Source organism: Juglans microcarpa x Juglans regia, chromosome 5D, assembly GCF_004785595.1.
Source record: "Juglans microcarpa x Juglans regia isolate MS1-56 chromosome 5D, Jm3101_v1.0, whole genome shotgun sequence".
Taxonomy (NCBI): domain Eukaryota; kingdom Viridiplantae; phylum Streptophyta; class Magnoliopsida; order Fagales; family Juglandaceae; genus Juglans; species Juglans microcarpa x Juglans regia.
In genome coordinates, this window is record NC_054602.1 from 1,679,329 (window position 1) to 1,706,038 (window position 26,710).

Sequence of the window (26,710 nt, forward strand, 5' to 3'; positions counted from 1 at the left end):
TTGATTTTGCCCTATATTTGTGGGTCTTGGTTCGAACAATCTGCGTGATTATGCTACTTGGATGGCTTATAAGAGAATGGAAATTGATGCGAGAACTTCAGCCTTTGATGAACAAACTAGTCTCTTTAAAGTTTAAAGCTTCCAGTTCGTTGCCAACAATTCTCAGATTTTCTGATACAAAGATGGTCTTGTCCATATATCCAAATAAAGGGGCCCCCCGTTACTCTTATCTATTTCTTGTATGTTATCTCTTGCTCGTTGAAGTAGAAGAAAAAGTTTTGGAAGAGAAAAGGGATGTCGCCGGAGGCGTGTCTCCACCGTTACCATCCTCATCGCATGGTTGTCCCATCAGTCTTCTGCTCCCGTAATTCTTTTCCTATCTCAAATATCCGAAACCCCATAGAAAGGCCACCGCCATCGTTGAGGAAGAGAATGCTAATAATCGTAGCATCGCCGCCGACATCAATGACCATAACTCGTACGAGACTACCGGCTTCAGCTGCGGCTCTTTCATCCCCACCACCCCTCGATCTGACGGAAGACAACATCATACAGGTTCTAGTCGAAGCTCGTGCCGAGCTGGGGCAGATCTTCGACACTTCCGTTGGCATGACAGGTGACTCCTCCTATGGTTGCACGTGTGTCTTTCAGTTGTAACATTTGGTGTTGAAAAGGTGAAAGATTATGTGGTTTTAGGAAAAGTTGAACTGGCCGAGTTAGATGGACCTTTCGTGAAGATTAGACTCAAAGGTCGGTTTTGGCACAAACGTAGCACTGTTCTCGCCAGAGTCGGTAATTATCTGAAGCAGAGAATCCCTGTGAGTCATATTTCTGCTTGTTGATTTTGGTAAAAGCTGAACGAAATGTCCTGCTCTTTTTTTCGTGATAGTATTTGGTTTTCGCTTTCTCTCAGGAAATCTTGGAGGTGGATATAGAAGATGAGAAACAGTTGGACGACAGTCCAGAAAACTTTTGAGGTACACGTGCGGCTTCACTATTGTTTTTCTTTTCTAATTGTCCAGCCGTTAGAAGAATTGTTGTAGCATTTTCATGCACAATCCCCGAATGGAAGAGCTGCTACATGCGAATATCTTAGATGGGTGACTCCATTGGGAATGGTATTTGAGACTTTCTAATTTATCAAGATGAAAAACAAATGGAAATGGATTGCTTTAATGCAACAGTTTAGATAACTAAATGTAATGTGGCAGTATGGTAAGCAGCAGGGCTGCGCTCCCAATAGCATCGTTGTAGAAAGGGGGTTGCAACAGTAATCAATGGGAAGTAAAAGCATACAGTAAACTTAGAAACATTTTTGGGGAAATAAAGTCTCGATGACTGTTTGTGATCCGTGAAATTGCCGCACAAATCATCAGCCAGAGGTGTGGTTTGGCAACCTCGGAAGTTTACATCATGTTGTTTGCGTATTCGGCTGTCTTATGGACATCGATTTAGTGCTACCAGAGGGGAAGTTACCCAAAGGAAAGAAAATGCTGAGTTTAGTGGTAAAGCCGTAAAGAAACTCTCTTAAATTGCAACCCTAACTTGAGCCTCTGATGCTGAATTTAGGTATTGTATCTTGCGAAGGTGGTTTGTCGAACCTATTAGTGACAACTTGTTGATATTTTGTTCTTATAGTACCCTGCATTGCAAACTTCATGACGCAGATATCCTCTTGATTCTTTTTCAACTTGCATCACAATTTCCAGCATCCAAATTATCATATACTCGTTGCTGTAAGCAATTTATTACTTGTCATTGCCCTAGGATTTTCAGTGCTGTGGACATCCTCATTGCCATGAATAAGGCAATATAAACCATGCGCTGTCTGGACTCTGCACCCAAAATTGTCCATGTTACTCGATAATTAACAAACCGTGATTCAGTTCAGTTATTTGTTCTTCAATTTGCCCTAATGGTGGTCATTATGTTTTGAGGTATAACATTATTTTCCAAAATAAGTTATTAGGGGTTCTCGAACATATTTGTAGACATAGTAGTTGCAGTGTTGAACATAGGTCGGAGTTTCAGAGTGAAGAGGCTTTCACTGACCTTGATTTTTATTTTAGCATAATACACTTTCAGCATCCCTTTTTGCCATGCACGTAAACCAATGATTAGAAGAAGTTTGGTGGGTTGAGTGTTAAGAGTTGTAGATGGCTCTTTCATTTCTTATTTCTGTTGGATGTTAATAACTAACAAGTATATCCCATCACCACCATCACCATCACCGACACCACAAATAAGGTCTTTTTACGTAACCTGATCTCACCCACATCACCCTTTTTCATCACTTGAGCCTATATATATAAAGGTTAGGTGGGCGAGGGTTAGGAATTGAAGGAAGTTCTTTGAATTCTTATACGCTTTGGTTTTTGTTAGAAGGTCTTATGCTTACCACCAAACCCCATATTTAAATAAAAGATCCATCTAGTAGCTTACATGAGCAGCATACCTAAACCAGTCAGTTGTTGGAATGTCCCCTGTTTTTGTGTTTTTCACCAATAAAGCCAAGAGCCTAATATATTTATCGACATTTTAGTTGACTGACTGGGTATCTTATATGGATTGCATGATATCTATGTGATCATATGCCATTGGAGGTTAAGAACCTATCAAAATATCATGTGCCTCACATGGTGGATGGTTTTCCCATCAATATGCCATTGACTCTCAGCCCAATTCGATTATCTCCTCAAAGATTGGATGGTAAATACATATTTTAATAACAATTAAGATTATCATGTTATAATTAAAACAAGAATAACATGCATGTTGTTCTAAGATCCAGAACTAACTCTTTCGTCTACTTACATTTATTATACTCCTATTTTATCAACTGGGAAAAGTTTAGAAGCATTCCACAATAATTTTGCAATCATGCTGATACATTACGTTCTTTGGTATTAAAAAAAATATGCAAGTATTCCACAATAATTTTGCAATCATGTGGATACCTTAAATTTCTTACAGCAATTATTTGGAGATTCTTATGTTGTAGCATTGGTTCTTTCCTCTCTTTGCCTGAATTGGTGAATATAAGCCTTGATAGGTAGTAGCCAGCAATTTGTCTACCAGATGCACACCCTACCCATTTCCCTTCTTCCATCGTTTGACCCCGATCTTCAGCTGCCTTGATCCAGTACTCCAATCCCCCTTCCTCTGTCATGCATTTTATTTCCTTGGAGAGAGAGAGAGAGAGAGAGGCAGCTTGTAATGTGAGGTTTATTACAAAATACAGGCTCTTGTTAGATGGCACATGCAATTTATGTGTTTGTATGTATGTATGTTGAATACATTATACATTGGTATTCTTCTGAGACTCCAATATAAGCGAGGGTTCATAATGCCGTCATCTTTTTTATAAACAAATATATACATATTGAGAGTTTTGGTTCATGTACTCTCAACAAAAACTCTCTCCCGCTCTTAGGCTTCTGGGTCAATGAGGTTTTATGGTGGCCTGTCATGCTGCAGTGGTTGGAATCTTCAGTTTGCTTGCGTGTTGACTAAATAGAGATGATGTTTTAAGATCTCAGAACAACCCTTGTAATATTTGTGGTTGTTGATATGCGAGATCTCAGAGCAATACTTTAATATGTCTGGTTGTTGATATGCTATTGTGGAGAAGATTCTTGATAAGTTGCATGGTATCGATTTTCTTTTCTTTTTTTATCGGTAAAAAACTGATTTAAATATATTCAAAAGATTGTCTTGAAAGATATTGGTGGCATCATAAATTATTCCATAATTTGGAAGACTTGCTGGGAAATATTATTCAGTTAAAAGATTCCTACTTGAACTCTTTTGTGAATGATATAAAAATATTAACCGTAAATATTTTGGATAGTATTAAATGTTTGATAAAATATTATAGAATTTTATGTATCTCTCTAACTCTAGGGTTTAGAGTTCAGATACGAACTAATCAAAATCTTACCAATATTACACCAATAGTACACGTACATCTGACAGCTAAAATCTAAAAAAAATATCTTCAAATTCTAGCTCATTGCAAAAGATCTCAAGTAGAAAAGAGATATGAAATGAGCCGATCTGGTATGTATATATTGATGCTTATTTAGGATAGCAATATTAAGGGAAGCTCGAGGAATGAGATGAGATGAGAAATTTGTGAATAGTAATTAAATAATTTGAGTTAAAATGTTTTATAGGGTATTGAGAAATGAGAGAGAAAAAGTTAAATAAAAGTTAAAATATTATTAGAATATAATTTTTTTTTAATTTGAAAAATTAATATTTTTTTATGTTTTGTTTGAGAATTTGAAAAAGATGTAATGATTAGATGAGAAAGTTGAATATTTGAAATTAAAAAATATTTGTGTTTAAATGATATTTAAGAAGAAAATTATGAGAAATTTTGAGACGACTTTCCCAAACAATCCATATTGATGTATTTCCTACTTGAGACATTCAAGTTTGGAAAACAATTTGAGGGTACATTGATTTGTAAATACTGTAATATTAATATTGTTGAAGCATGAATCGCATACAGTTGTAAAAAGAAATTGAGTTCAAGGGTACAGGTCGACACTCGAAGACTGGACTACTGCCTGGTGAAGGACCAAGGTGCCATGCATCAAACAATCGACAAGGTAACGTAATATGTGCCACGTGACACTCCCCTGGCCTGTCAATTGCCGTCCGATATATATAAGGTGAAGACAACTTGAGACGGTACTGTTTGAAACGGTACTGTTTGAAATGATGACACCGCAAAGACCGGATATTTATGGTCATTGGTCACTCACACGTGACACATGCCTCTAACATATGGACAAATCATCATGTACCATTATGTTTTTTGATCGGAATTATTAAAAAATTAGAAAAACAAAACAAATCGTACAAATACATCTGAAATTGTAATTGAGAGATAAAACAGGCTCGCACCGAATGGCTTGGATCTCGTGGGTTGTCGACGATCGACATCACAATTAATATTAATTTTTGATGCAGCTGGCTGTAGATCATGGACTTCAATTCTGTAGCATCTCGTGAAACCCACTCTGAGAGCTGTGAAGCTTCCTCAACGTAAGCCATGATTCATCAACAGATGTTTTTTTAATGATAATATTAATATTTTGAAACTTGTCTGAATTTTAGAAAGAGACTTGTTCCAAAAGTAAAGGGAAAACAATTCATCTTGATTAAGGCTATTCATCATGATCTTTGACTATACATATTATTTTAACAATTAACGTGACCCACACAAAAAAATAAAAATAAAAAAATGCTAACAAATGTTAATGAGATATTAGCAAGCTGATTTACATGAGTGTGAACAGTTTGAAAATTAAAAAAAAAAAAAAAAGTAGGAAAATTTGCTTTTTTGGGGTGGATGAATGAGTCGTATAACTTGCATTGACACTATTCGACATCAAGAAAAAAACAAGTATACCATTTACTTAATTTGTCTTTGATCATGATCAAAGACAAATAATCAATATTAATATATGGTATTAATTTCTTAGATATTAAAAAAATACTTAAAGATATTGCATCTTATATTAATGTAATTTTAAAAAAATACTCATGTTATGTTTGATCTATTATTCTAAAAAGAAAATACAAACCATCCAGTTTGTAAAATTTTAGCGACGACCGTGAGATGGGAAAAATATATACTGCCAACAATCTACAATTAATCCATACCGAAAGGAAAATATATAGTACACGTACGATCGAGATCGGAAGCAAAAAAGCCTCGATTTGATTCTTCCATATAAAATTTCACAAATTAAAGAGAGTCACAATACTATTTTCATTTTGCATTCAGACATGTATATATATATGAGAAACTGACGCTGCAATGCAGTACGTGCTACTCATGCTGCCCCAGTTCCGAAAAAAAGAAGAGCATTAAAGAAAACCCAAAAACTTCTATGCGTTAGATCGATATTGTACGGTCGAAAACCATATCACTATATACTAAGCAGCTTGCATACTCAAAAGGTCTTGTACGTACGTCTTGTATGATTCATGCAACGTCAACAGTACTCATGATCACGTAGCAACCCCCGATTCAGGTGTATAATTCAGTCTTTCCACCTCTTCCCAAACCAGCTTGGATGTTATCTCGTCGTACTCCGGAACATATTCCTGGTACAAATTTAAAGAGAATATATTGCGATATCCAAGAAAACAAAAAACAAAATCTGAAAATTACTCGCGATAAACTTTTTTTTTCCAGATCAAGATCAGCTAGCTAGGTAGATCAGAACTTGGGTACTTTTGATCATTGGCAATTACAAGGTACGTACATAAGATCGAACAAATCTTCAAGGCATTCACACACATGATGAGGCCATGCAGCCAACTTGTTCAACCTTTAGAATTATATATTATACTATTAAAAGTACTTACCTCAAGATGTCTGAACAACTGATTGGCAGTTGGTGCAGACATGATAATGCGACGGGCGATTGGTGAGATAAAGCCTTCATCAACGGCCTTATCAATGAAAGACAATAGGGAATTATAGAACCCATCAACATTCAAGAGCCCCACCTGCGAAAGTTAATCACTTGATTTATTGATAGATTATGATATCCGAACACAACCCGGACATCTAACATAATCTTTATTTGACCAAAAACATATACAAGGGAAACAATTTTCTTTTGACCAACAACCCTAATTTTTTATTTAATGTTTTGTCCTTCCTATTGTCTGTCATGTATGAGAACCTTTTTTCCCATTCAAACGGAGATCCTCTCCCAATCAAACCCCCCCAAATCATGTAGCATGACCCTGTTTAAAAGGGAAAATCTCATGCATATATGCTATATATCTTTCCATGTGAATCCAAATTAAGCACCACATGCATTGATTCTACCTGACTATATATATATATATATATATATATATATATATATATATATATATAATCTGTATGCTAGCTAGCTATCCTGTATATCCATCCCTCCACAAAAAACAGCCGTGTACTCGACGAAATATGACAAATCATTCCGCATAGCGTGGGACCATAAAACGTGGAGACAAGTTAAAAGTATTATGGATGTGAATTAGAAAATATTATTAATTCGAGTTCTTCCACATAAAGCATGCATGCATGTTATCATGTGAAGGCAATAGAAGAGATTGTCAGAATTTTTCAAAGCAAGCAAGAGGAAATATTTTAACATAAAAGTACTCATAATTTTAATTCTTTCGATTTTAGACCAACTCCAATACTGCTCCAGACGACTTGCTAAAACACAATTGTTATTACTAATGTATTAATTAATCTAGAGAATTTGTTGTCATTGTTTTTTGGAACAATATTATTTTCCATCAAGAAAAAGAAGAAAAGAGAACAAATTCTTACGGGTTTGCGGTGAATTCCAAGTTGGGCCCACGTAATGACTTCTAGCAGTTCTTCCATAGTGCCGTATCCGCCTGATATTACACAATACACACACACACACACATGATCAGAATTCCAAATTTTTCAAGATCAGAGAAGATCAATGCATCAAGCTAAAGAAAATAAAATCCAAATTGGCTGAAACTGATCTGATTTCAGGACCGGATAATTCGTACCAGGAAGGGCAATAAAGGCATCGGCTTGACGAGCCATTTCAGCTTTCCGCTGGTGCATATCAGATACAGCTCTCACTTCTCCGACTGTTTCCCCAGTTATCTGCATGCAACACATACGTCATGCATGAATTTAAACTTAAAAAGACAATATATATATAATACAACGTACATCAACTATTCTACAATTTTACATTAATCACTAATTCAAAACTCACCTCAATTCATCTCATCTCATCATTATAATTTTTTTAAATTTCCACACAAAATATAATAAACAATTCAATTTTTTCAAATCGTAAAACAATAATAATATTAAAAATAATATTCTAATAATATTTTATTCAACTCATTTAAAATCATCTCAACTCATCTCTGAATCCAAATGGAATTAAAAATTATTTCTTTTCACTTTAATTCAAAATTAATTATTGTCCAAGCAACAGTTTAAAGTATAAGAAAAAAAATTATTTAATACTTAGTTGTAAGTGAATTCTGGTATAATTGTTATTCATTTCGGACTTAAAATGCTGAACACCAATAAATGTATCTGAATTCTGAACAAAGACACCAATTTGAATAGATGCCTCAATGAAACAATAAATTTTATATATAATCGACTAGCCATGTTTAAGATTGTAAATACCATTTGCAGTAAATGCAAAAACCAGTAGCCACCAAAGTAATTAACAAGTAAAAACGTGCAATTGCTCTGGAGTTTATGAAACTACCTCTCTCGGCATTAGACTCCTTGGAATGACTCTGCGAAACAAAAAGCGAATAACATGGATAAGTACCATTCCAGTATAATTATGATTTCTTACGCAGTTAACGTTTGATCTGCAGGCTACATCGTATTTCTCATAGTTATTTGTCTAATTAATAAAGGTTACCCAAAGTTCTTGGATTGTGGAAAAACAACTCAAAAGACCCTTCATAAAGAAAGAGCAACTAGGCTAATCGGCCCGCGCCGTGAACAACAGGCCAATAATCCTGACATGGGCAGCACGTACGGTCCGTTGAAAGACAACTTGTTCCTTCTTTCATTAAACAATTGAAAGCAAAGAAAAAGCAGCTATATCAATTCCAAAAGGTCTCAAACTTTCTACCATGCTTTTTCATCTCCTTCTGACTGGAAATCTCAAACTTAATCCAGGAGCTCAAAAAGGCTCGCCAAGATCAGGGGAAAGAAGAAAGCTCAAAAAGCCACTTTTTTCGCAAGCAAGCTTGAAAGCTCCATAAATATTAATAAAATACTCTTTTACATTCTACTGATTTAGACCAGATAATTAGCTAGCAATTTGTACATTATTAGAACCATGTTTGCAATCCGCCAAAACATGATGACATTTATGCTTAAAGGAAAAAACGGAAAAATGCATTTTGAAATCCCTTTCATCTGGCTCGGCATTTGATCCCATTATGCCTGCCTTTCAGTGGTTTGAGAACCCATTTCATAGAAAATTGGGAAAACATGCCTGGTTTAAGAAGTGGAGAAAGAGAGCAAACCATTTTCAAAGAAGACCAAGAAAAGTAACTATGGGGAGACAAATACAATGATGCCTGTCTTTTGAACCCCTAGCTAATCTTTCTACTTGACATTGGAACATCAAGAACGACATATGAGAGAGAGAGAGAGAGAGAGAGAGAGAAGAGAGAGAGAGAGAGAGAGGCAAACCCTAGAACATGGCGCCCACCATCATGAACCGCCTGAGAAACAATACCCATCAATCCCACGCTCCCACCTCCATAGACCAAATCAATCCTTCTCTCTACCTGCAAAACACATCGAATAACCTAGACCCATTAATGCGTGTCAACAAAAAAAAAAAATTAATTCACTAACCATATATGAGACGATGATGACGACGATAATAATAATAAAACTAATCCTGGGGAGAATAAAGGCCCCTATACGGCCTGCCGATCGAAATAAATATATTTCATGGAACCCCAATAACAAAAATCATGGAGGTTTGGTCATGGAAGCTTGTGAAGGTGCCCATTGTTGGAACATGCTTAAAAGAGTCATGATACCAAGGAAGCACGTTTGGTTCCCCCGGAAAAAGCAGGAGATTATTATTTAACAGAGTTTAAAAAACCAAAACAGAGAAAGATCATGCAAGAAGGCTGCTCAACTGACAGGCAGGTTACAGCTAGCAGTACACACTCTCTCTCTCATGCCAAACATAAACCCTAAACCTTCCCCTAATTCCTCAACAATCATAAGCCCACTTTGGAAGCTTGTATTTTGCAACACACCACCAAACCGGATCAAAAGAAATAATAATAATCAGATGATACTTCTCGTGAAATATAATTGGCCATCTTTCGAGGAAGAAAGAAGGTGTAATTGCATCAACTTGAAGACTATTTTATTTCCATAAGAGATTGCACCATTAAGGGTGACATCTCATCGTAGTTTATGAAAACAAGGAAAGATCAAGACATAGACAGAAACCCGGAGTGGCTTTCCGAATCGATGTTGGAAAAGTTCCAAGACGACAAAAAAAAAAAAAAAAAAGGACCAGCTGAAAGGGATAGAAATTGAGAATGTGTTGAACATGCATATAGTCATAAACTTAATTCCATGAAATATTCTTCCCGGAAAACGCCTAGTATGGTATAGGAGAGAATGAAAAGTTTATGAGAAGGGCAAAAGAGGAAGGGGGGAGGGGAACTGTGACATTACCAGTTCCTTCCCAAGTTCAGCAGCAGCTTCTTGATAACTGGCTTTCTTCCCTGAACTGCTCCCACAGAACACACAAATCCTTTTGAATCTCGACTTTGCCTCTTCCATCTCTCTCTCTCTCTCTCTCTCTCTCTCTCTCTCTCTGTGGGAATAATAATCTGTCGAGGGAGAAGAGGTTGAGAATGAGAAGGGAGTGAATATCTGCTTAAATATAAAAATCCCTGCAAACCCACAATCAGTACTAGTTAACTCCTTGGCCAAGAAACATAATATAATACACTTGGCGTGTATTTATTTATTTAGATTATGGAAGCTAGAAATAAGACATGATGATATTATAACAAGAGGTTGCGATGGAAGGCCTTTCTATAAAATTAGAAAAGTTTGTTCCCAACCTGGTTGACATTTAATTATGTGATAGGGTAGAGATACCCTGCTTCGCATGATAGGTAGCATGCAGTACAGATGGGAATATCATGTTTTACCTTGGATATACTCTTCCAGACTTCTAGTTCAGGACCTCAGGTGCCGTTTTACCTTTTCACCGGACGACCAACGGTACATGATCATACATGAGTGAAAAGGAAAAAAGAAAAAAACGAAAATTCTGTGATCGAAATATTATCCAGCCGTGATATTAATATATAGATCATAGTCTTAGACTCTTAATCTCATTTGGATAAGGAGATGAGATGGTTTTAAATAAGTTGAATAAAATATTCTTAAATAATATTATTATTATTTTAAAATTTAAAAAATTTGAATTATTTATTATATTTTATATGAGAATTTAGAAAAATTGTAATAATGAGATGAAATAGATTTAAAGTGTTTTTAAGCCTTAACCTGCTTAATTAATTACTCTGCATGGCCTCACACTACAGCCTATCTTTTAACTTGACATTTTTAAAATGCTTACATTCATTTATTACATTTATGAGAAAAAACCACAAAAGTTTTTTTAAAAAAAAATTAAGTTTTACTTACAAAGGTTATGTGGGAACATAACTATTTTCAGATATTTTTAAACTTATTATTATTTATAAATTATTTATTATTATCTTATTATTATTCCCAGATAATTTGAGATGCTCTTATTTCAGTATTATTTACTAGGTTTAAAGATCCATCCATTTTGCAATTTATAATGGGATCTATCCTTTTCGTTAAATTGATTATGTAGTAGCAACAACAAGCTGTAAATACGGCCATCTTTAAAACACTTATACGCCGATCATGGTACATTCCAGAAACAAGGCACAAAACAGAGAAAGAAATTGTTGGAGATTTTGATTTATATAGCTAAGTACTCTAGCTAGCTATCAAAATTAGGTTTTGATAAGATTCCAAGTGCTACAAAGAAGGTTTCAGGTTTTATCCTGCCTCCGTGATTTGGAACATATCGCTGATCAAGCTTATTTCAGTGAGGGTAGGTAGCAGGATCGATCAATATAAAGAGAGCAGCTAGCTAGCTAGCTTTAGAAAATCCAGATCAGTAAGTAGGAGGTCCTAATCGTAACCTTTTTCCCACTGTCACTAGATCAGTACGTACGTAGGAGGTAACCTTTTTCCCATTGTCACGTCTAAATTATCTAATTCATATACACTTGTCGTTAAAAAACAAACAAATAACACAGTTTTTCTCTTGTCATTCAAGAACGATTTTGTCTTCTCTGTTAGACACGCAGAATCACGTGTAAACACAACCTCTCCTCCCCCAAATGCAGGATCACGTGTAAAACCCCAGAAAAATAAAATAATAATAAAGAGAGAGAGAATGCCGACCACTCGAAAGCTTGAACATGAAACTGGCCGTTAATTTTAAGATAGAATAAAGATTTTTTTATATATTTTTTTGTTTTAAATACAGAGAGACTGATATATATATATATATAGATGTAAATTTCATAGTATTAAATATCGTCCATAAAAATATAAAGTCGTCAATTAATTAATATTGTGGACTTCTTATTCTACCTTATATTTTCCGTGAAATTCTTATATTTTCTACGTAAATAAGATCATCATAATAAAAGATTTCAGAAAAAAATGAACGAATAATATTTATGAGAACTCTAAGAATTAGTTAAAGGTATATACCTTTTTTTTTCTAAGATTATAAGTTATTATATTTTTAGATGAAAATTATTCCTACTTAATTGCTAGCATATAATCGTTTACGAAAAAGAACAGATATACACAAGAGGATATGCTACTCATAAAAGTATTTTCTTTGATCGAAACTAACGAGTATAATATAATATTTTTGTAGGGAAACTGAGTCAAACGTCAATTGCATTTTTTTAATATGAAAAACCACTGTTTTCATGTTAAAAAATGTTTACATGTGAATTTATAAAAAATAAAAATATTTTCAAAACTATTAATTGAAGCAGGAAACACGACTACACCAAAGTAAGGCTCATCTAAATAATAAAAGTATTTCATTTCATTTCATTTTATCATTATAATTTTTTTAAATTTCTATACAAAGTATAATAAATAATTCAACTTTTTCAAAATTTAAAATAATAATAATATTAAAAAATAATATTTTATTCAACTTTCAACTCAACTCATCTTATTTTAAATCATTATCCAAATTACATCTAAATTTCAGGCGCGAAATGTGTAAGTTGAAAGAAAAGAACCAGTGCACCTACACTTCACTCTCAATTAATATTGTCATTAATTCTCCGCCGAGTGATTTTCTCCAATTTACTCGGTAATTCTTTTTCTTCTTCTTCTTTTTGACTAAATATGTCCCTTTTTGTCCATATATCACGGCTCATGTGAAGTTGCCCATATCCTTGCGATTAGGCAACGATTTTTCTGGGTCTTCTTTTTTTTTTTTTTTTCCAGAAAAGATAATACATAAAATAGATTGGAGAAAGGAGATAGTGTAACACACCTCAAGGATTACAATAAAATAACACAGATTTGCTCCCTGATTGCACTAGAGCCGAGTGCTGTGAGGCATGATGATGCAACTCACAAATTTCAACAACTTCTTGTACGTCCTATTCCAGGCATAACCCCTCCCAGGCTTGATAGTCTTTCTGTACGAACTGTATCTTGTGCGCTTGAGGTCTCACTTGGGCTTATAGGTGCCTTTCTTGAAGGTCCAGATCTCCCTATTGCAACAAAATTAAACTTTGTAATTTCATTATACCATATATTGCTTAAAATCATGATGAACACATAAAAAAATTGTACGACTCCGTGACGAAAGGTGGAGTAAAATTTTAAAATGCAGTCAAAGGAGCAAGGTAGATGAGAATTAATTGGGTGAAGACAATAGGCCTCGATGAGACCATGTAAAGTCTTTGCCCACTCATTCCTCATCAACAAAATATTTTGCCCAATTACCCCATAACCAGCATTCACCGTATTTTCCACTACATTCCAAGTCACCACAGCTTTCTACAGAATCTGGTTAAAGAATTTCCTAATGCTCTCCATCTCCCCTTACTTCACATATTTCGTTCTCCTAACATTCCAAGAGACCAAAGTACTCTTGGACATTTCATCAAAGAGTAGCCTCACAATACCCAATTGCAATGAATGCAACATTTTATTGCACTTGTTATTATTGCCAACTTCCACCCTCCCATGTTCAATCTGTAATTTTAGCACTGTTCTTCCTTATTCAATCAATAATCCCATTATAAGGGTGGCTCCTAATCTATTGATCATGAGCACCACTCTACTGCCTCGTGTAATGGGAACATAGTTGATTTCCAGTAAGAGTATTTGATTAAGAACATGAGAGACCACCATATCACAGGCTAAAGGCCGGCCACAACATGTGACACCTCGGATTTTTTGCTAAAATTCCATCTGTAATTCTTGTGGATATTATTTATCTTTTTATTCATTTGTTTGGGTTATTGGCTAAGTGTTAGAAGGATCCTTTATGCCACTTTCTATTTTGTTGGATTGGATCTTGGAGTTTTAAGTTAGAAATGCCCACGAGAGGAAAATAGAAGAAATAGGCCCATAAGAATTCAGCCCAGTAAGAATTTTGGCTTTGAAAGACCCAAGTGAACACATTGGATAAGGAGGAGGCGCCACTTGGCTTCAAAATGATTTTTTTGTCATTTTGGGAAAAACACTTCTTATTTGACTTTGGGAAAAGGCAAGGATGACACTTGTCAAGCATACATTGGATTTCTAGAAGAAAAATTAGAAGAAGCAAAAAGATAGAGTTTCAGTTTTTGGAAGGGCTAGACACCACTTTTGCAAGGCACAAGTCTTTAAATGGAAATATGTCAAGCTTAGGGTAAAAAGTGACTTTTAGAGTCCCAAGATGTGTCATACTTGGTAAGACAAAAAACATGTTTTAAAAGACTTTTCGTAAGGGATATGAAGCCAATGACCGACGAAAACAAGGGGAGGAGAAGAGATCCAAAAAGTAACCTAGGGAATGGCAGAAAAGTCACCTCAAGTGACATGGTAATTTCGGCAAGCCCAAGAACCCACACACCCTCACACCACATGTCAACCATGCATACTAGAAGAGTGTTTTAGAAGATTGGGATTTTGAGAAAATTACATTTTGACCTTTTGGTGCATTGAATCTAGACATGAGTGGAAGGGCATGTTGGGAAATGGAATAGAGATGTTTTTGGATGAGAGGGAGAAGGGCACCCGACACTATGCAACCTTTGGTCTTTCCCATGCAAGTCCCATCTTGGAGGAAAATGGAAGAAAGTTTTACCAAGTGTCCTTCATGCATTGATTGGTGAAAAGTAATAGGGAGCACTATATAAATGTGTAGCCAAAATTGGGAGGGCTTTTTGCTAAAAAAATCTCTTGCTTTTCCTTGAAGTTTTGGCCACCACCTTTTATCTCTCAAGTTTTCAATTTCTCACACTTTCTCTCTAGCCAAACGCCTCCATTCTCGAATATTATCAAGATTTTTACCTTCCATATTTCGAGTAGGAGCTTAACACCTAAGGTAAGAATCACTTCACTTCTTTTCTTGATGCACACACACGACCAAGGGAAGAACTCATCTAGTCATTTTTGGTTTTAGGGTTTTCTCACACAAACACACATTTTCACTCTAGAAGCTAGAGTTTTCTCTTCATGGAAGATGGAACCCGAGATGTTCTTGATGTTTTGAACACATGAACACGTGATCTAGGGCAGTGTAAGGTTCAGTTTTGACTTAAAATGAAAACTAGGGTTTGAACCTCCAAAGGTTTTAGCTCTAGGGTTTTTGGCATGAGAAAAAAGATTTTGAAATTTTTAGACACTCACACCCACTCATATTTAGAGATTAGGATTTTGTTTGATATCTTCTAATATGTTACACTATACTTTTCAGATTCTTTCTAGTTTATTCATTGGACTTTTGTAAGTAAACTTCCAACTTACTCTCTTGATAACACTTGTATATATTGTATAAACTTTTTCCTGTATTTCATTGCTTGAACTTGTCATCTTATTGTATGCATAAACTCGGTTCGTATATATTGTGTAAACTCTTATTTGTATTTTATTACTTGAATATTATTATCTTGATGCAAATGTATTCGGTTTTGGTTAAAGTAATGAAATGTCATGTTTTGTGATGCTTTGGTTAAAGAAAATTTCGAGTATGCCATGCAAGGGTTTCAGTTTTACATTGTATATATGTTAAGCATGTTTGTTTTGACATAAGATTGTGTCGAAGCATGAGTTTATGAGTTGTGATGACGAAAATCCATGTTTTGGAAGGTTTGGATGAATCGCCCAAGACCATATTAGGGTTTTAAAAATTAGTTTTGATGCTACCAAGTGTGAATTGAATATGTTTACATGTATTTGCCATTGATCGCATGTTTTAATATTTTCAAGCTATGATGCACGATGTATGTTCTTGTTTGGATTACATGGTTCGGCTTTTACATGGTTCATGAATATGATAAGTGTTTCATCATACGTCCATGTCTCGTGCATTTGTGTTTATGTTTTCAAAAGAAATAGTCAATGTATATTTTATCACGATCCCAAATGCTAAGACTGGGAAATGCCCTACAAGAACTCTCAGTCCACTCTGGAGTGTTTAAAGTTGAGTGAAGACCCTGGGTCGATGAAATACAGTCGACGTGCCACGAATGGTTCCTAGGGAAGGATATCAGAACGATGTTACACCTAAAACTAATGGGTGCAATATGGTGAAGGCGAAATAAACAAATTGCCTTAAATGAATATGTTTATGATATGACGTAGTCATCGCGATCATGTGGATCGATGGTTGATGTGGTAACTAGCGGGAAACACACGGTGCATAGGGGAACTGTGATGTATTCAATTATGTGAATTATATTATATAAACAAGGTATTTGAGCTCTATGACATGATATGTTATGATATGCCATGATATGATATGATATGTTATGCCATGATATGCTATGTTATGACATGAAATGATGAGATGTGATCTCAATATGACATGATATGAAATAATAAGGAAATGACATGATACGTTAGAATATGAACAAGAACCCGAGTTTAAATGATATGAACATGTGTTAAGAGCTTAAAAGATGAAAAAGTGGTTTTATGATAAAGTCTATGTTGCATATATTAAGGTTGTACATGCATTCATTTGTGATTTGCTTATATATGCTTGTGATATATGTGTTATGTTGATTGTTTACTTGCTAAAATATTTTGAAATCTTACTGTAATAGTTTTTACTACCATTCTTCACCCGGAATGGTAGAAGTTGTAACAGGTATAAGAAACCTCGATGACAAAGTGAAAGATGACAGCACTCCCTCCTGATAGAATATTGTCCAAGATGGTAGTGAGTTCTTATGGGCCCTCCATCCAGGAGCATCTGGCCACCATAAACCAAATGATTACTAAAGTAATTAAACTCATTGATGAGTTTAACTGACTCAGAAACTGTGACAAGAACCGGTTCCTAGAAAAGAGGCCAAAGCCTGATAAGCCCTGAAGACTTAAGATGGAATTTTTTTTTTTTTAGGATTAGACTATATTTTGAAGGGTCTCATGTTTTGGAAATAACTTTAAGATACACTATGTGTTTTGGAAGTCTTTTCAAAAAATATAACTCTTATTTTGAAATGTTTATGCTTATATGAAAGCTTTTGGAATATTTGCTCTTATTGGTACCATGTATCGTAATTATTTCGCCACCATGCTTAAGTAGATAGAAAAGAATTTTTCTACTGTGAGTTTTATTGCATATTGTTAGATGTTAGGTGCATTGCATCTTAACTGTCATATACAAAGGGTGTATAGCCTTGTGTTACATGTCCCGACGCATTTAATTATTGGCAAATCCTAAACAAGGGCTGAGGGTGTTGCATAGCAGCACCAGGTCCACCATGAATTCTAAGGCCAAATTTCATTTCCCTTGGCCCCAAACGTTCAGATGTAACCTACCTGGGCCGTGTGCAAGCAAGTAGAGCAACCCCCATCGTACCAACCACTTATGATGCATCTTTTGCTTCAGTAACAATATCATAATAGACCCTCTTGTAAAGATATTCTTCTTCATTTATCACCACCAAAGCCGCAACACCTCCTGACTGTGCACGTTTAGCTTTTTTTCTGAAGTAACAATCATCATGTACAGAGAAGACAATAGAGCTGGAAAACTTTGAAGATGAACCGGAATAGCAGTTTGCAGTATTTGCAAAAACAATAGGCAATCTGAGAACTTTCTCAATTTTACTCCCACCAAGAAATTATACTCTAACAAGAAAACTACAACAGTATCCAAAGTTCCTAAGTACCATATATATTCCCATCCAATAAATAAAATCTCGCATAAGCATTTCATCGAACAAGTCGTGCACAAAAACTCGGATAACCATTCTTACCATACAATCCCAGCTCAATATAATCATACAGATTACTTAGTTTGTCCAAATGAAAATTGAACAGTCCAGAATCAAGATTGTGACAAAATTAATCATTCCCAACCTTATTGTTAGGTAGTAAGTAACAAGTTATGCACCTTCAAGTTGACCTTCGTAATGAAATGGTGCTCTTTCATACGTATCCACTTCAAAACCAATATTTTGAAGTGATAGGGATTGCCAGAGGCACTGCTTATCATCATTGTGTTTCGTGCTTCTGGTAGGAACTCCACCGAATCAACCAATCATGCTCACATCCCCTCTGGCCTGCATCACCTCCATGAAATCTTTGGTCCCCAAATATGTTTTGGTCATGTCGATGCCTCTGTGAATGATAGAGAGGGTCTTGTTGACCTTGTTAAGGATGACCCTAATGAAGAGCTCTGGTTGAACAACTAGCTCATTCTTGTATGTGAGACCCTCGAATTGGATCTTATCCAAAGCATTAGAGGAATTGTGTGCACGCTCGCGAAAGAAAATCTCTTTATTGCTGTAAAAGGTGCCAATGATTAGGCTTAGGATCTGGTTGACCTTAGCAAGGTGGTCATAACAGGACCTATTATAATAGACAATGACGCTCTCAAGTTGGAGGTCGTGGTCCTTATTTTCTTCCAAAACCCTCATTCGCTTTCTTAACCCACCACCTGGATCGAAGGTTCCATACTAGTGCCCTAGTTCATTCGCTTCAGTTGTGACTATGGAAGGTATAGCAAGGTTGGAAGCAAACAGTGATTTCGATGAAGTCGAACTAGCTAGATCTACAGCCATAAAAAAATCCTTTTGAAGTTTCTTGATTGTGATTAGAATCCGCAAACATAGAGATTGAAGAGAATCTCACGGGTTCCTTTGTCTCATTTTCGCTTGCAGCTGTAATTGTGGTAGATGGCGTAAAACTCGTTTCAACCTTGGTTGATTCCTTAATAATATTATTGATTGCTATAGAAATCTCTTCCATGGCTGGCTACATTGGTTTCTTTTTTCATAGTAGCAATCTTATCTCCAAATCTTTCTAGCTGTTGTTGATACATTTCACTTGTTGTAATTGAAAAATTAATTTTAGGATTGATAACACAAAGATCGGTGTCTCTTTGATACTAATTTGTAACACACATCAAGGATTAAATAAGATAACACTGATTTGCTCTCTTCAAGGGGAGCTCTTCCAAGAAAATGAGAGAGAAAATTAAAGAAAAATAAGAAATTTCTATATCATTCCAGAATAATCTTCGTAGAGTTTTTAGCTCTTTACATATAGTATGAATACTTTAACAAGGTTGACCCACGTATGGGCCTAGACTAAAAGTATACTAAAATAACAATTGAAATTAGATCTACTCTAAAAGGTACAAGCCTATTAACCCACTACCACTAAAATTCACTTTAAACAACAAGAGCCTAACAAATAATGAAAATAACTATCTAAGATTGCTCATGCCCAACAAACATATCAGTTCTAACTTGTTATTGGGTCTTTGTATATTTTCTTGGACTGTGACAGATAGCTAGAGAAATAGAACTATCTAAGAATGAGCCCACTGGAAGAGATTTTCGATCGGTGGGCCTACTGAATTTGCTAGGGCTAGTGGCTACAACTCGAACGTGGGTAGCAATTAGCATAGACTGTACGCCAGCTATGAGTGAATGCATCTTCCTCTCAAATCACATCTGTATTAATTTGTATTTAGAATTGTTTTAGAAATAACAACTTAAAAATGATTTGATATTAAAATAATATTACTTTATCAACTTAATTTTTACTTATTTTGACATTTCATATATTTAATTTTTTTATTTTTTTTATTTCATAATTAAAGAAATGATTATTAATATATTAATATTTTTTTATATTTTAAAAAAATATTTTAAATAATAATAAAAAAATAAAAAAAATAAAAATATAATTTTAACTTAGCAAAAAATTGCAGCTGGCTACTCTAAACTGTAGAGTAGTACTGCTCTTGATATTAAGGACTTGATTCGCGAGTGAAATGAGAAGTGAATTTTATAAATAGTAATAAGATTATTTATGAGATAGTTTGAGTTAAGTATTTTTTAAATTTTAGAAAAAAAAAAGAAAAAATTGAATAAAAAATATTGTAAAGTTAAAATATTGTAATAATATAATTTTATAATATTATTTTTACTTGAAGGTTTTAAAAAGTTATAATTATTTTTTATTTTTTATTTAAAATTATAATTAATTTAAAAATTTTATATTTGAATTATATTTGAAAATAAGATAAAATGAAATAAAGTAAGAATTTTGTATCTCATTTAAGGCTCTAAACCTGCCTAAGGTTTTGGATTATTTATTTCATCTTATCTAATTATTTTAATTTTATTAAATTTTTATACGAAATAAAATAAATAATTTATTTTTTAATTACAAAATAAAATTAATATTTTGACCGACATCTTTTTTGACCGGTCTAACGATTAATTGAATAAAAAAAGTTAACTCATAATAAACACTTTTTTAAGCAAAAACGTGATTGTGCAATTTGAAGATATATTTTCGTTAAAAAAATGATACAGTAATTATTATTACGTAAATTAAAATTAATTATCATAAAAAAATACATTTATACTTTAATTGAAACACGTGGTCAACAGCATAAGTTCAACAATAATGAAAAATATATTTTTTGATACTGATTACGTTAAAATGACAGCAGTTGCATCTCTATTTTTGCATTTTAGGAATGAGGTAAAATCGAAATGAATCATTAGATTGTTAGATGAGACGAGACGAGATGAAAAATATATAAATAAAAATAAAATAATTTAAGTTAAAATTTTTATTAAATTTTAAGAAATGATAGAAAAAAATTTAAATAAAATATTATCATAAAATATTTTTTTAATATTATTTTTATTTTAAAATTTAAAATTTTAATTTTTTTTTTTTGTTTTATATGAAAGTTTAGAAAAGTTACAATAATTAATAATAATTAGATAAAAATGCATGTATGAAAAGGAAATTAAAAAATGTTTGAATTTAAATAATATTTAAATATTAAAATGATATTAAATGATTTCAACTGTGTATTTATACGTGACCTTAATTTGTATAAACTAATAATATTTTTTGCTTAAGAGAACTGACAGTTATTGGCTTAACCAACTGCCAGTTCATCTTTAAAATTTGATGAAATAGAAATGGAATCATCTGTATTGAAGTAATCAAATACTAATGGCTTCAAATATGAGTTACAGTATTTCTAAGGCTTTCTTCATATTTGAATATGTACTGTTCATATTTAAAAGTGATTTTTTTATTTTAAAATATCATACCCAAATGCTCATAACTGTTTCAATATATTAAGATTTGCTTCTTTATTATAATTGGTCTTGTATATTATACTTTGTCTTGCGGCCTTGTTTGGTTACACAATTCAGATAAGATGTTTTGTTGAAAGTTCAATAAAATATTGTTATAATGTAATTTTTTATTTTTTATTTTTATAGATTCGAAAAAGTTGAATTGTTTATTACATTTTATGTGAGAATTTTAGAAAATTTTAATGATTATATAAGATAAGATGAGATAGTTTGATTTTGTATAACGAAACCAGTCACATATCAGTCTTCAAGAATAAGTTGGTTTTGTAAAATAGGTTGAGGAAAAAAATTAGTTGAGAAACAATAATTTAAGTAGAAATTAAATTATTAATTAATATATAATTAGTGTAGTTGCAAAATATGAAAAAAAATTATAAATATTATTATTAAAAAGATAATATTATATTATTATTTTGAATAATTAATATGAGATTATGACTTTAATGATTTTGATTTTATGAAAAACATATACTTGTAACTAAATTTTAGAGATACTTATGAAGCTAATGCTCTAAGAGCATATTCAATGGATTAATTAAAAGCTAAATTTATTGAGTATTTAGCCATTAAAAAATAAAAAAGAATCATAATTGAAATTTAGGTACAGTTACATTCAAAATAATTTCCAAATTTGAATGTTTATGTTCATAGGCCAAATTCTTATTTTATGAATTATTTCTCTCTCTAGCAAATCAACATGTCCAGTTTTTAGAAATGTTTGTTGAATGGATGCTCTCTTCAAGTGCATAGGTTCATGGATACTCTGTCCAAATTTGATAAAAAAAAAAAAATAGTTGAATAAGAATGATAGAAGTTAGTAAAATATGATAAAATAAAATAAATTAATAATTAAAAAATTATATATTTTTTAAATTATTAATTATTCATTGCTATATAATGAATAAATGAATAATACAATTTGAAAATTTGATGTAAATATTTAAAGTCAAATTTATTTTATATTATTTTATTATTATATAATAAAAAATAACTATTCAAACGTGGAGATTTATGTTAATGGAATAGTCAAAAATTAAATTTATTTTACATTCATAAAAAAATGTACTTTAACTTTAACTAATGAAAAATACTTTGGGTTCCGAATTCGAGACTCAAAAAGTGTCCCGAATGATTTTTTTTTTTTTTTACTTAATAATTAAGAAAATATTTTTTAATAATGTTATGAATTATTTTTAAAATATTTATGATGATTAAAAAATATATGAAAAAAAAATTAAAATGTGCTTTTCGAAACACCTATTTAGAATATATTTTCGGTAAGTATGTTATTGCTCTTAACTAATCTATTGAAACTGCTCTAACGAATCGAAAATTGCTCAAGAAATTCTTTCTTACCCACGTGGATCCAAATCTCAACGTTGGGAGTTCCTCCTCCGGCAGTGCGGGAGCTGCAGCAGGTGGACGCACGTGAGACAAGCCGCCGGCGATGAACCGACGGTCAGACTGTGACCCACGGCGGAACGACAGAGAGCTGGATTTGATGTTTTTGTGCGCCACGGGCATGGGCGGATTTCAACGAAGGAAAGGAGATCATTCACCTTCTGCCTCAAGCTATCATTCGTCTGTCACTGTCGAAGTTCTCAGGGAATGCCTCGATATTTTCAATTGTCTCTAGACTACAGTTAATTCTGTTGTTCACATAGAAGTATTATATTAAAATGTTTTAAACACTTTATGTAACATATAAAGATGAAGCTTATTATACCACAATGATTTGGAACGATTGGAGTTGATGTTATTTTTATTAATTATTTATAAAATTAAATTTCGTTTAAAATCTAATTAGGTAAAAAATTATAATATATATGTCTATTATTTTCTTTTCCCACACGAAATGTATATCTTCCCAATTTATCGTCCAGTTGAAACTACATATTTTAAAATGTTTTTCATTTGGATTTTTTGATACAAAAGAATATTAAAATAATAATTACTATACTAAGAACTGGAAACGATAAATTCAATACTTTTATATTCATATTGTATCTAGATAAAATTTTAAAAAATAATTTTTCTAAGCATTTTAATCATTAATATTTTGATATTTACTTAGATACTGTGTCAAAACCTCAAAATAGTCGATGATAAATAAGTTTTGATAATTTATTTTACATCTAGGCATTTCTTAAAACTTTATAAATAACAATCTTCTTTTGCCACATCATGTATGGTGTAGATGACACGTTTGAAGTGGCCTAGAGCATTGGCAATGGCCTAGGCTCCTGGCTATTGCCAAGGCCAAGTCCAAGTCCAGATTTTAGTTTTTTTTAGTTAAAACTTTTATACTGGACTAGTCAAAAGATATTTATGAAACTTTGAGTTACAATAATTTAGGATCCTTAATCATATTTGGAGAATCATTTTAGAATGACCAAATCAATATTTTATAATTTTCTCATCCAACTACCTCTCTCTTTTAATATTAAATTTTAATATTAATACAAAATATTAAATATTAAATATTAAATACAAGTGTATTTACAAAATATTAATTTTTTAAAAATATTATTAAAATATATAATATTATATTACTATTTTGATTTTAAGATGACTAGTCTAATATGCATTAATCTCTTCAAAAATTTTAATTATAACCAAGACCTCAAATTATAATCAAAAGTTAGATTTGACAATGCTCTTAGCTCAACTGGTTAGAGCGTCGTGCCAATAATGAGGTTCAAGGCACAACATGGCCAAGGCTTTTTCAAATGGACTTAAATATATAGATATATATATATATATATCTATATATATTTTAGTCATAAAGAAATTATATAAAAATAAATCGATGTAGCTTGATGCAGTATGTCAGATTGTAAAATTATTTTAATTATAAAATAGATATAATAGATTACATAAAACTACGTTAATTTATAAATTTATTTGTATGTACTCTCTTTATGTATATATCACTTCCCTTTTATATGCACATACGTACATCCTCCTGAATTCCTAATTGACATTGATGCAGGCTCGATCTGGTCTCTCTTTGCAGCCTAGGGTTGGTGGCTAGCTAGTTCCAGTGTTCCCCAACACATTGCGAGTTGGACTGTTGGATAGGAACATGATTAAACAATGTGAGTTGGTTTTGTGGATTGAGATACGATTTAGGATGTGAAAAAGGCTATAGGCAATCGCTTAGTGCAAGCGCGGGGCAAGTATGACGTGGAGAAATTAAAACGACATCGTTTTCCTTCTCTCTGCATATCTCCAAATCTAACTATTCCTCTTTCCATTTCCCTCACCCTTGTGTCTCTCTCCCTCGAAAAATTGATTTCCTTCCCCCCTCGGTGTTTCTCTCCCTCAAAGCCAAAGCTATTCCATTCCGCCGAAACCTCTCTCCATTTCCCTCTCTCTTTCTGTTTCTCTCACTCGAAAAATGAAATGGAAGAGAAATAATCATAATCCAGCCTCTTTCCCTTCATCTCTTTTCGTCCTTAAAAAGCTGCTATCTTCTTGTAAAAAATTGAACTTTTTTTTCCTACACCAACCCTAAACCCTCCTTATACTGGACCCAGAAATCCCATTATGTAAATGTGTACATGAAGTGGAAGAAAGACTCGTACTATGACTCAATTGACTCAATTGAGCACATCCATAGGTCTATACAAATCAAGCCCATCGTTTCCTTGAAGAATTGCATAGCTGAAGACCCTAATGGGTGCATCCCAATCTCTCAAGTCTCCAAGAGGTGACTACAATTGGGTGTTCCCATGAAGGTTGCGAGCTTCTTGAGGCAATACCCAGCAATTTTTTAGGAGTATACGGGTCCCCAATATAACTTGCCTTGGTTCATGCTGACCCAAAAGCTATCGCGATTGATAAAAAGGAGAAAAGGGTCTTTGAGGAATGCAGGGATGATTTTAAGGATAGATTAAAGACGTTGATTCCGATGAGTAACGGGAAACTTTTGCCTTTAAAAATTATCCAGGGAACGCAGTGGTATTTGGGCTTGCCTGAGGATTTTTTAAAGTGCTTGTAAATGAATCTTGATGGGTCTTTTAGGTTTGTGGAGATGGAAGACGGGTTGAAGTGTTTGATGGTTGAGAGCGAGGAAAATGTATTGTTTGTGGTCTAGAGCAATACTATTAAGAGGGGTTTATTTTGGGGAGCCAATGGAAGCAATCGAGTTTCCACTTTTTCCTTCAAAGGGTTTGAGGAGAAAGATTGAAGGTTGGTTGAAAGAGTTTCTTCCTTATATTTCACCTTATGAGGATTATTCTCATTTGGACCCGAATAGTGATGTAGCGGAGAAGCGGGTGATGGCATTTCTTAATGAGTTGCTTAGTCTCTTTGTTGAGCATTCAACAGGGAGGAGGAAGCTTCTATTCCTTGAAAAAATATTTTGGGTTGCCACATAAACTTCACAAAGCATTTGTGAGGCATCCCATATGTTTTTTTCTTTTAAAAAAAAATTTGACGCGGCGTCAACAGCTACACGTAACGATTGTATATAAAAAAGTTGTTATGATATTTTCCAAAGACTACACAAAATGAGCGGCTTGGTTTAATTTTTAAATACATCTCAATTCATCATTATAATTTTTTTAAATTTTAATATAAAATATAATAAAAATTTAATTTTTTTAAATTTTAAAATAATAATAATATTAAAAAATAATATTTTATCATTTCAATTTAACTCAATTCAATATCTAAATACAGTCTAAGTTGGTTCAATTTTCATTAATGCCGATGACTAATATCTGATTAATTATTGAAGCATTAAGCCCATATAAATGGTAGATTAAGCCCAAAAGTATTCCCCAGTCAGGACTGGAGTGCGCGATTTCCGATATGATAAACAATCCGTTGAGTATGACAGGATGAAGCATGGTCGCATGGAAAAGCATGTCTGCTTTCAAGTATTGATCAGGGCAGGCGTGATCATCGTTGGTTTGTTTTCTGTGGCTGTCACGCCATTATTGTCATAAAATATTGGAGCAAAAATAATTTTATTTATAAAAATAATAATAGAACAAAATAATTTTTAAATTCAATTTCATTGTAAAGTCGGGCTCCACTTTACCGGTTATTACTTTTCATTTTTTTATTCATATTTTTTTAATAAATTTAAATATTTTTAAAAAATAAAAAATATACCAATACATTTAAAATCACTTCTTTAATCATTGAGTAAAAAAAAAAAAATACCAAACGGTACATTTGAGCAGTATGTTACAAGCGACAAAGTAGCCTTTTTCTTTCA

General features: G+C 33.1%; 4 protein-coding genes and 1 pseudogene across 10 annotated transcripts in view; 2 read left to right on the forward strand and 3 right to left on the reverse strand.

Moving 5' to 3' along the window:
* The window catches only part of LOC121264945 (lipid droplet-associated hydrolase), a 34,887-nt gene extending 30,755 nt beyond the window's left edge, over window positions 1-4,132 (reverse strand). Inside the window, exons 1-2 of the mRNA XM_041168333.1 lie at window positions 4,110-4,132; window positions 3,763-3,774 (exon numbers count right to left, since the gene is read on the reverse strand). The gene's annotated coding sequence lies outside the window, so the exon portion shown is untranslated. The remainder of the gene's footprint in view (window positions 1-3,762; window positions 3,775-4,109) is intronic.
* On the forward strand, window positions 71-22,147 carry LOC121264951. 7 transcript variants are annotated; one of them, XR_005940583.1, is made up of 6 exons: window positions 71-616; window positions 697-818; window positions 914-977; window positions 1,768-1,840; window positions 17,204-17,214; window positions 22,132-22,147. XR_005940583.1 is itself a non-coding variant. In XM_041168342.1 (4 exons), the coding sequence occupies exons 1-3, from the start codon at window positions 295-297 to the stop codon at window positions 974-976; spliced, it is 507 nt and encodes a 168-aa protein (XP_041024276.1). In that variant the 5' UTR covers window positions 71-294; the 3' UTR covers window position 977; window positions 3,434-3,642. The 7 variants fall into 7 exon arrangements, 6 of the variants coding, with proteins under 6 accessions (XP_041024276.1, XP_041024279.1, XP_041024277.1 ...); XM_041168342.1 differs by lacking the exons at window positions 1,768-1,840; window positions 17,204-17,214; window positions 22,132-22,147 and adding an exon at window positions 3,434-3,642; XM_041168345.1 differs by lacking the exons at window positions 1,768-1,840; window positions 17,204-17,214; window positions 22,132-22,147 and adding an exon at window positions 3,434-3,642 and having other exon boundaries at window positions 697-792.
* LOC121264953 (cytokinin riboside 5'-monophosphate phosphoribohydrolase LOG7) lies at window positions 5,809-10,502 on the reverse strand. Its single transcript, XM_041168347.1, has 7 exons — window positions 10,256-10,502; window positions 9,242-9,339; window positions 8,295-8,325; window positions 7,567-7,666; window positions 7,352-7,422; window positions 6,388-6,531; window positions 5,809-6,123 (listed from the first exon to the last, which is right to left on the reverse strand). The coding sequence occupies exons 1-7, from the start codon at window positions 10,361-10,363 to the stop codon at window positions 6,028-6,030; spliced, it is 648 nt and encodes a 215-aa protein (XP_041024281.1). The 5' UTR covers window positions 10,364-10,502; the 3' UTR covers window positions 5,809-6,027.
* Window positions 18,376-18,762, reverse strand: LOC121264717 (heat shock protein 90-1-like). The gene has a single exon (XM_041168008.1). It carries the CDS (start codon window positions 18,760-18,762, stop codon window positions 18,376-18,378), a length of 387 nt encoding a protein of 128 aa, XP_041023942.1.
* LOC121264718 lies at window positions 18,836-25,998 on the forward strand (annotated as a pseudogene).
* The last annotated feature ends 712 nt before the right edge of the window (window positions 25,999-26,710 follow it).

Coding starts and splice junctions, on each gene's coding strand:
- LOC121264953 (XM_041168347.1), bottom strand. CDS start 10,363: ATGGAAGAGGCAAAGTCGAGATTCAAAAGGATTTGTGTGTTCTGTGGG. Junction 9,340..10,255: donor CTGAACTTGGGAAGGAACTG/GTAATGTCACAG, acceptor TGTGTTTTGCAG/GTAGAGAGAAGGATTGATTT. Junction 6,532..7,351: donor TTGGAATTCACCGCAAACCC/GTAAGAATTTGT, acceptor TAACTTTCGCAG/GTGGGGCTCTTGAATGTTGA.
- LOC121264717 (XM_041168008.1), bottom strand. CDS start 18,762: ATGAGGGTTTTGGAAGAAAATAAGGACCACGACCTCCAACTTGAGAGC.
- LOC121264951 (XM_041168342.1), top strand. CDS start 295: ATGTCGCCGGAGGCGTGTCTCCACCGTTACCATCCTCATCGCATGGTT. Junction 617..696: donor CACTTCCGTTGGCATGACAG/GTGACTCCTCCT, acceptor ATGTGGTTTTAG/GAAAAGTTGAACTGGCCGAG. Junction 819..913: donor ATCTGAAGCAGAGAATCCCT/GTGAGTCATATT, acceptor GCTTTCTCTCAG/GAAATCTTGGAGGTGGATAT.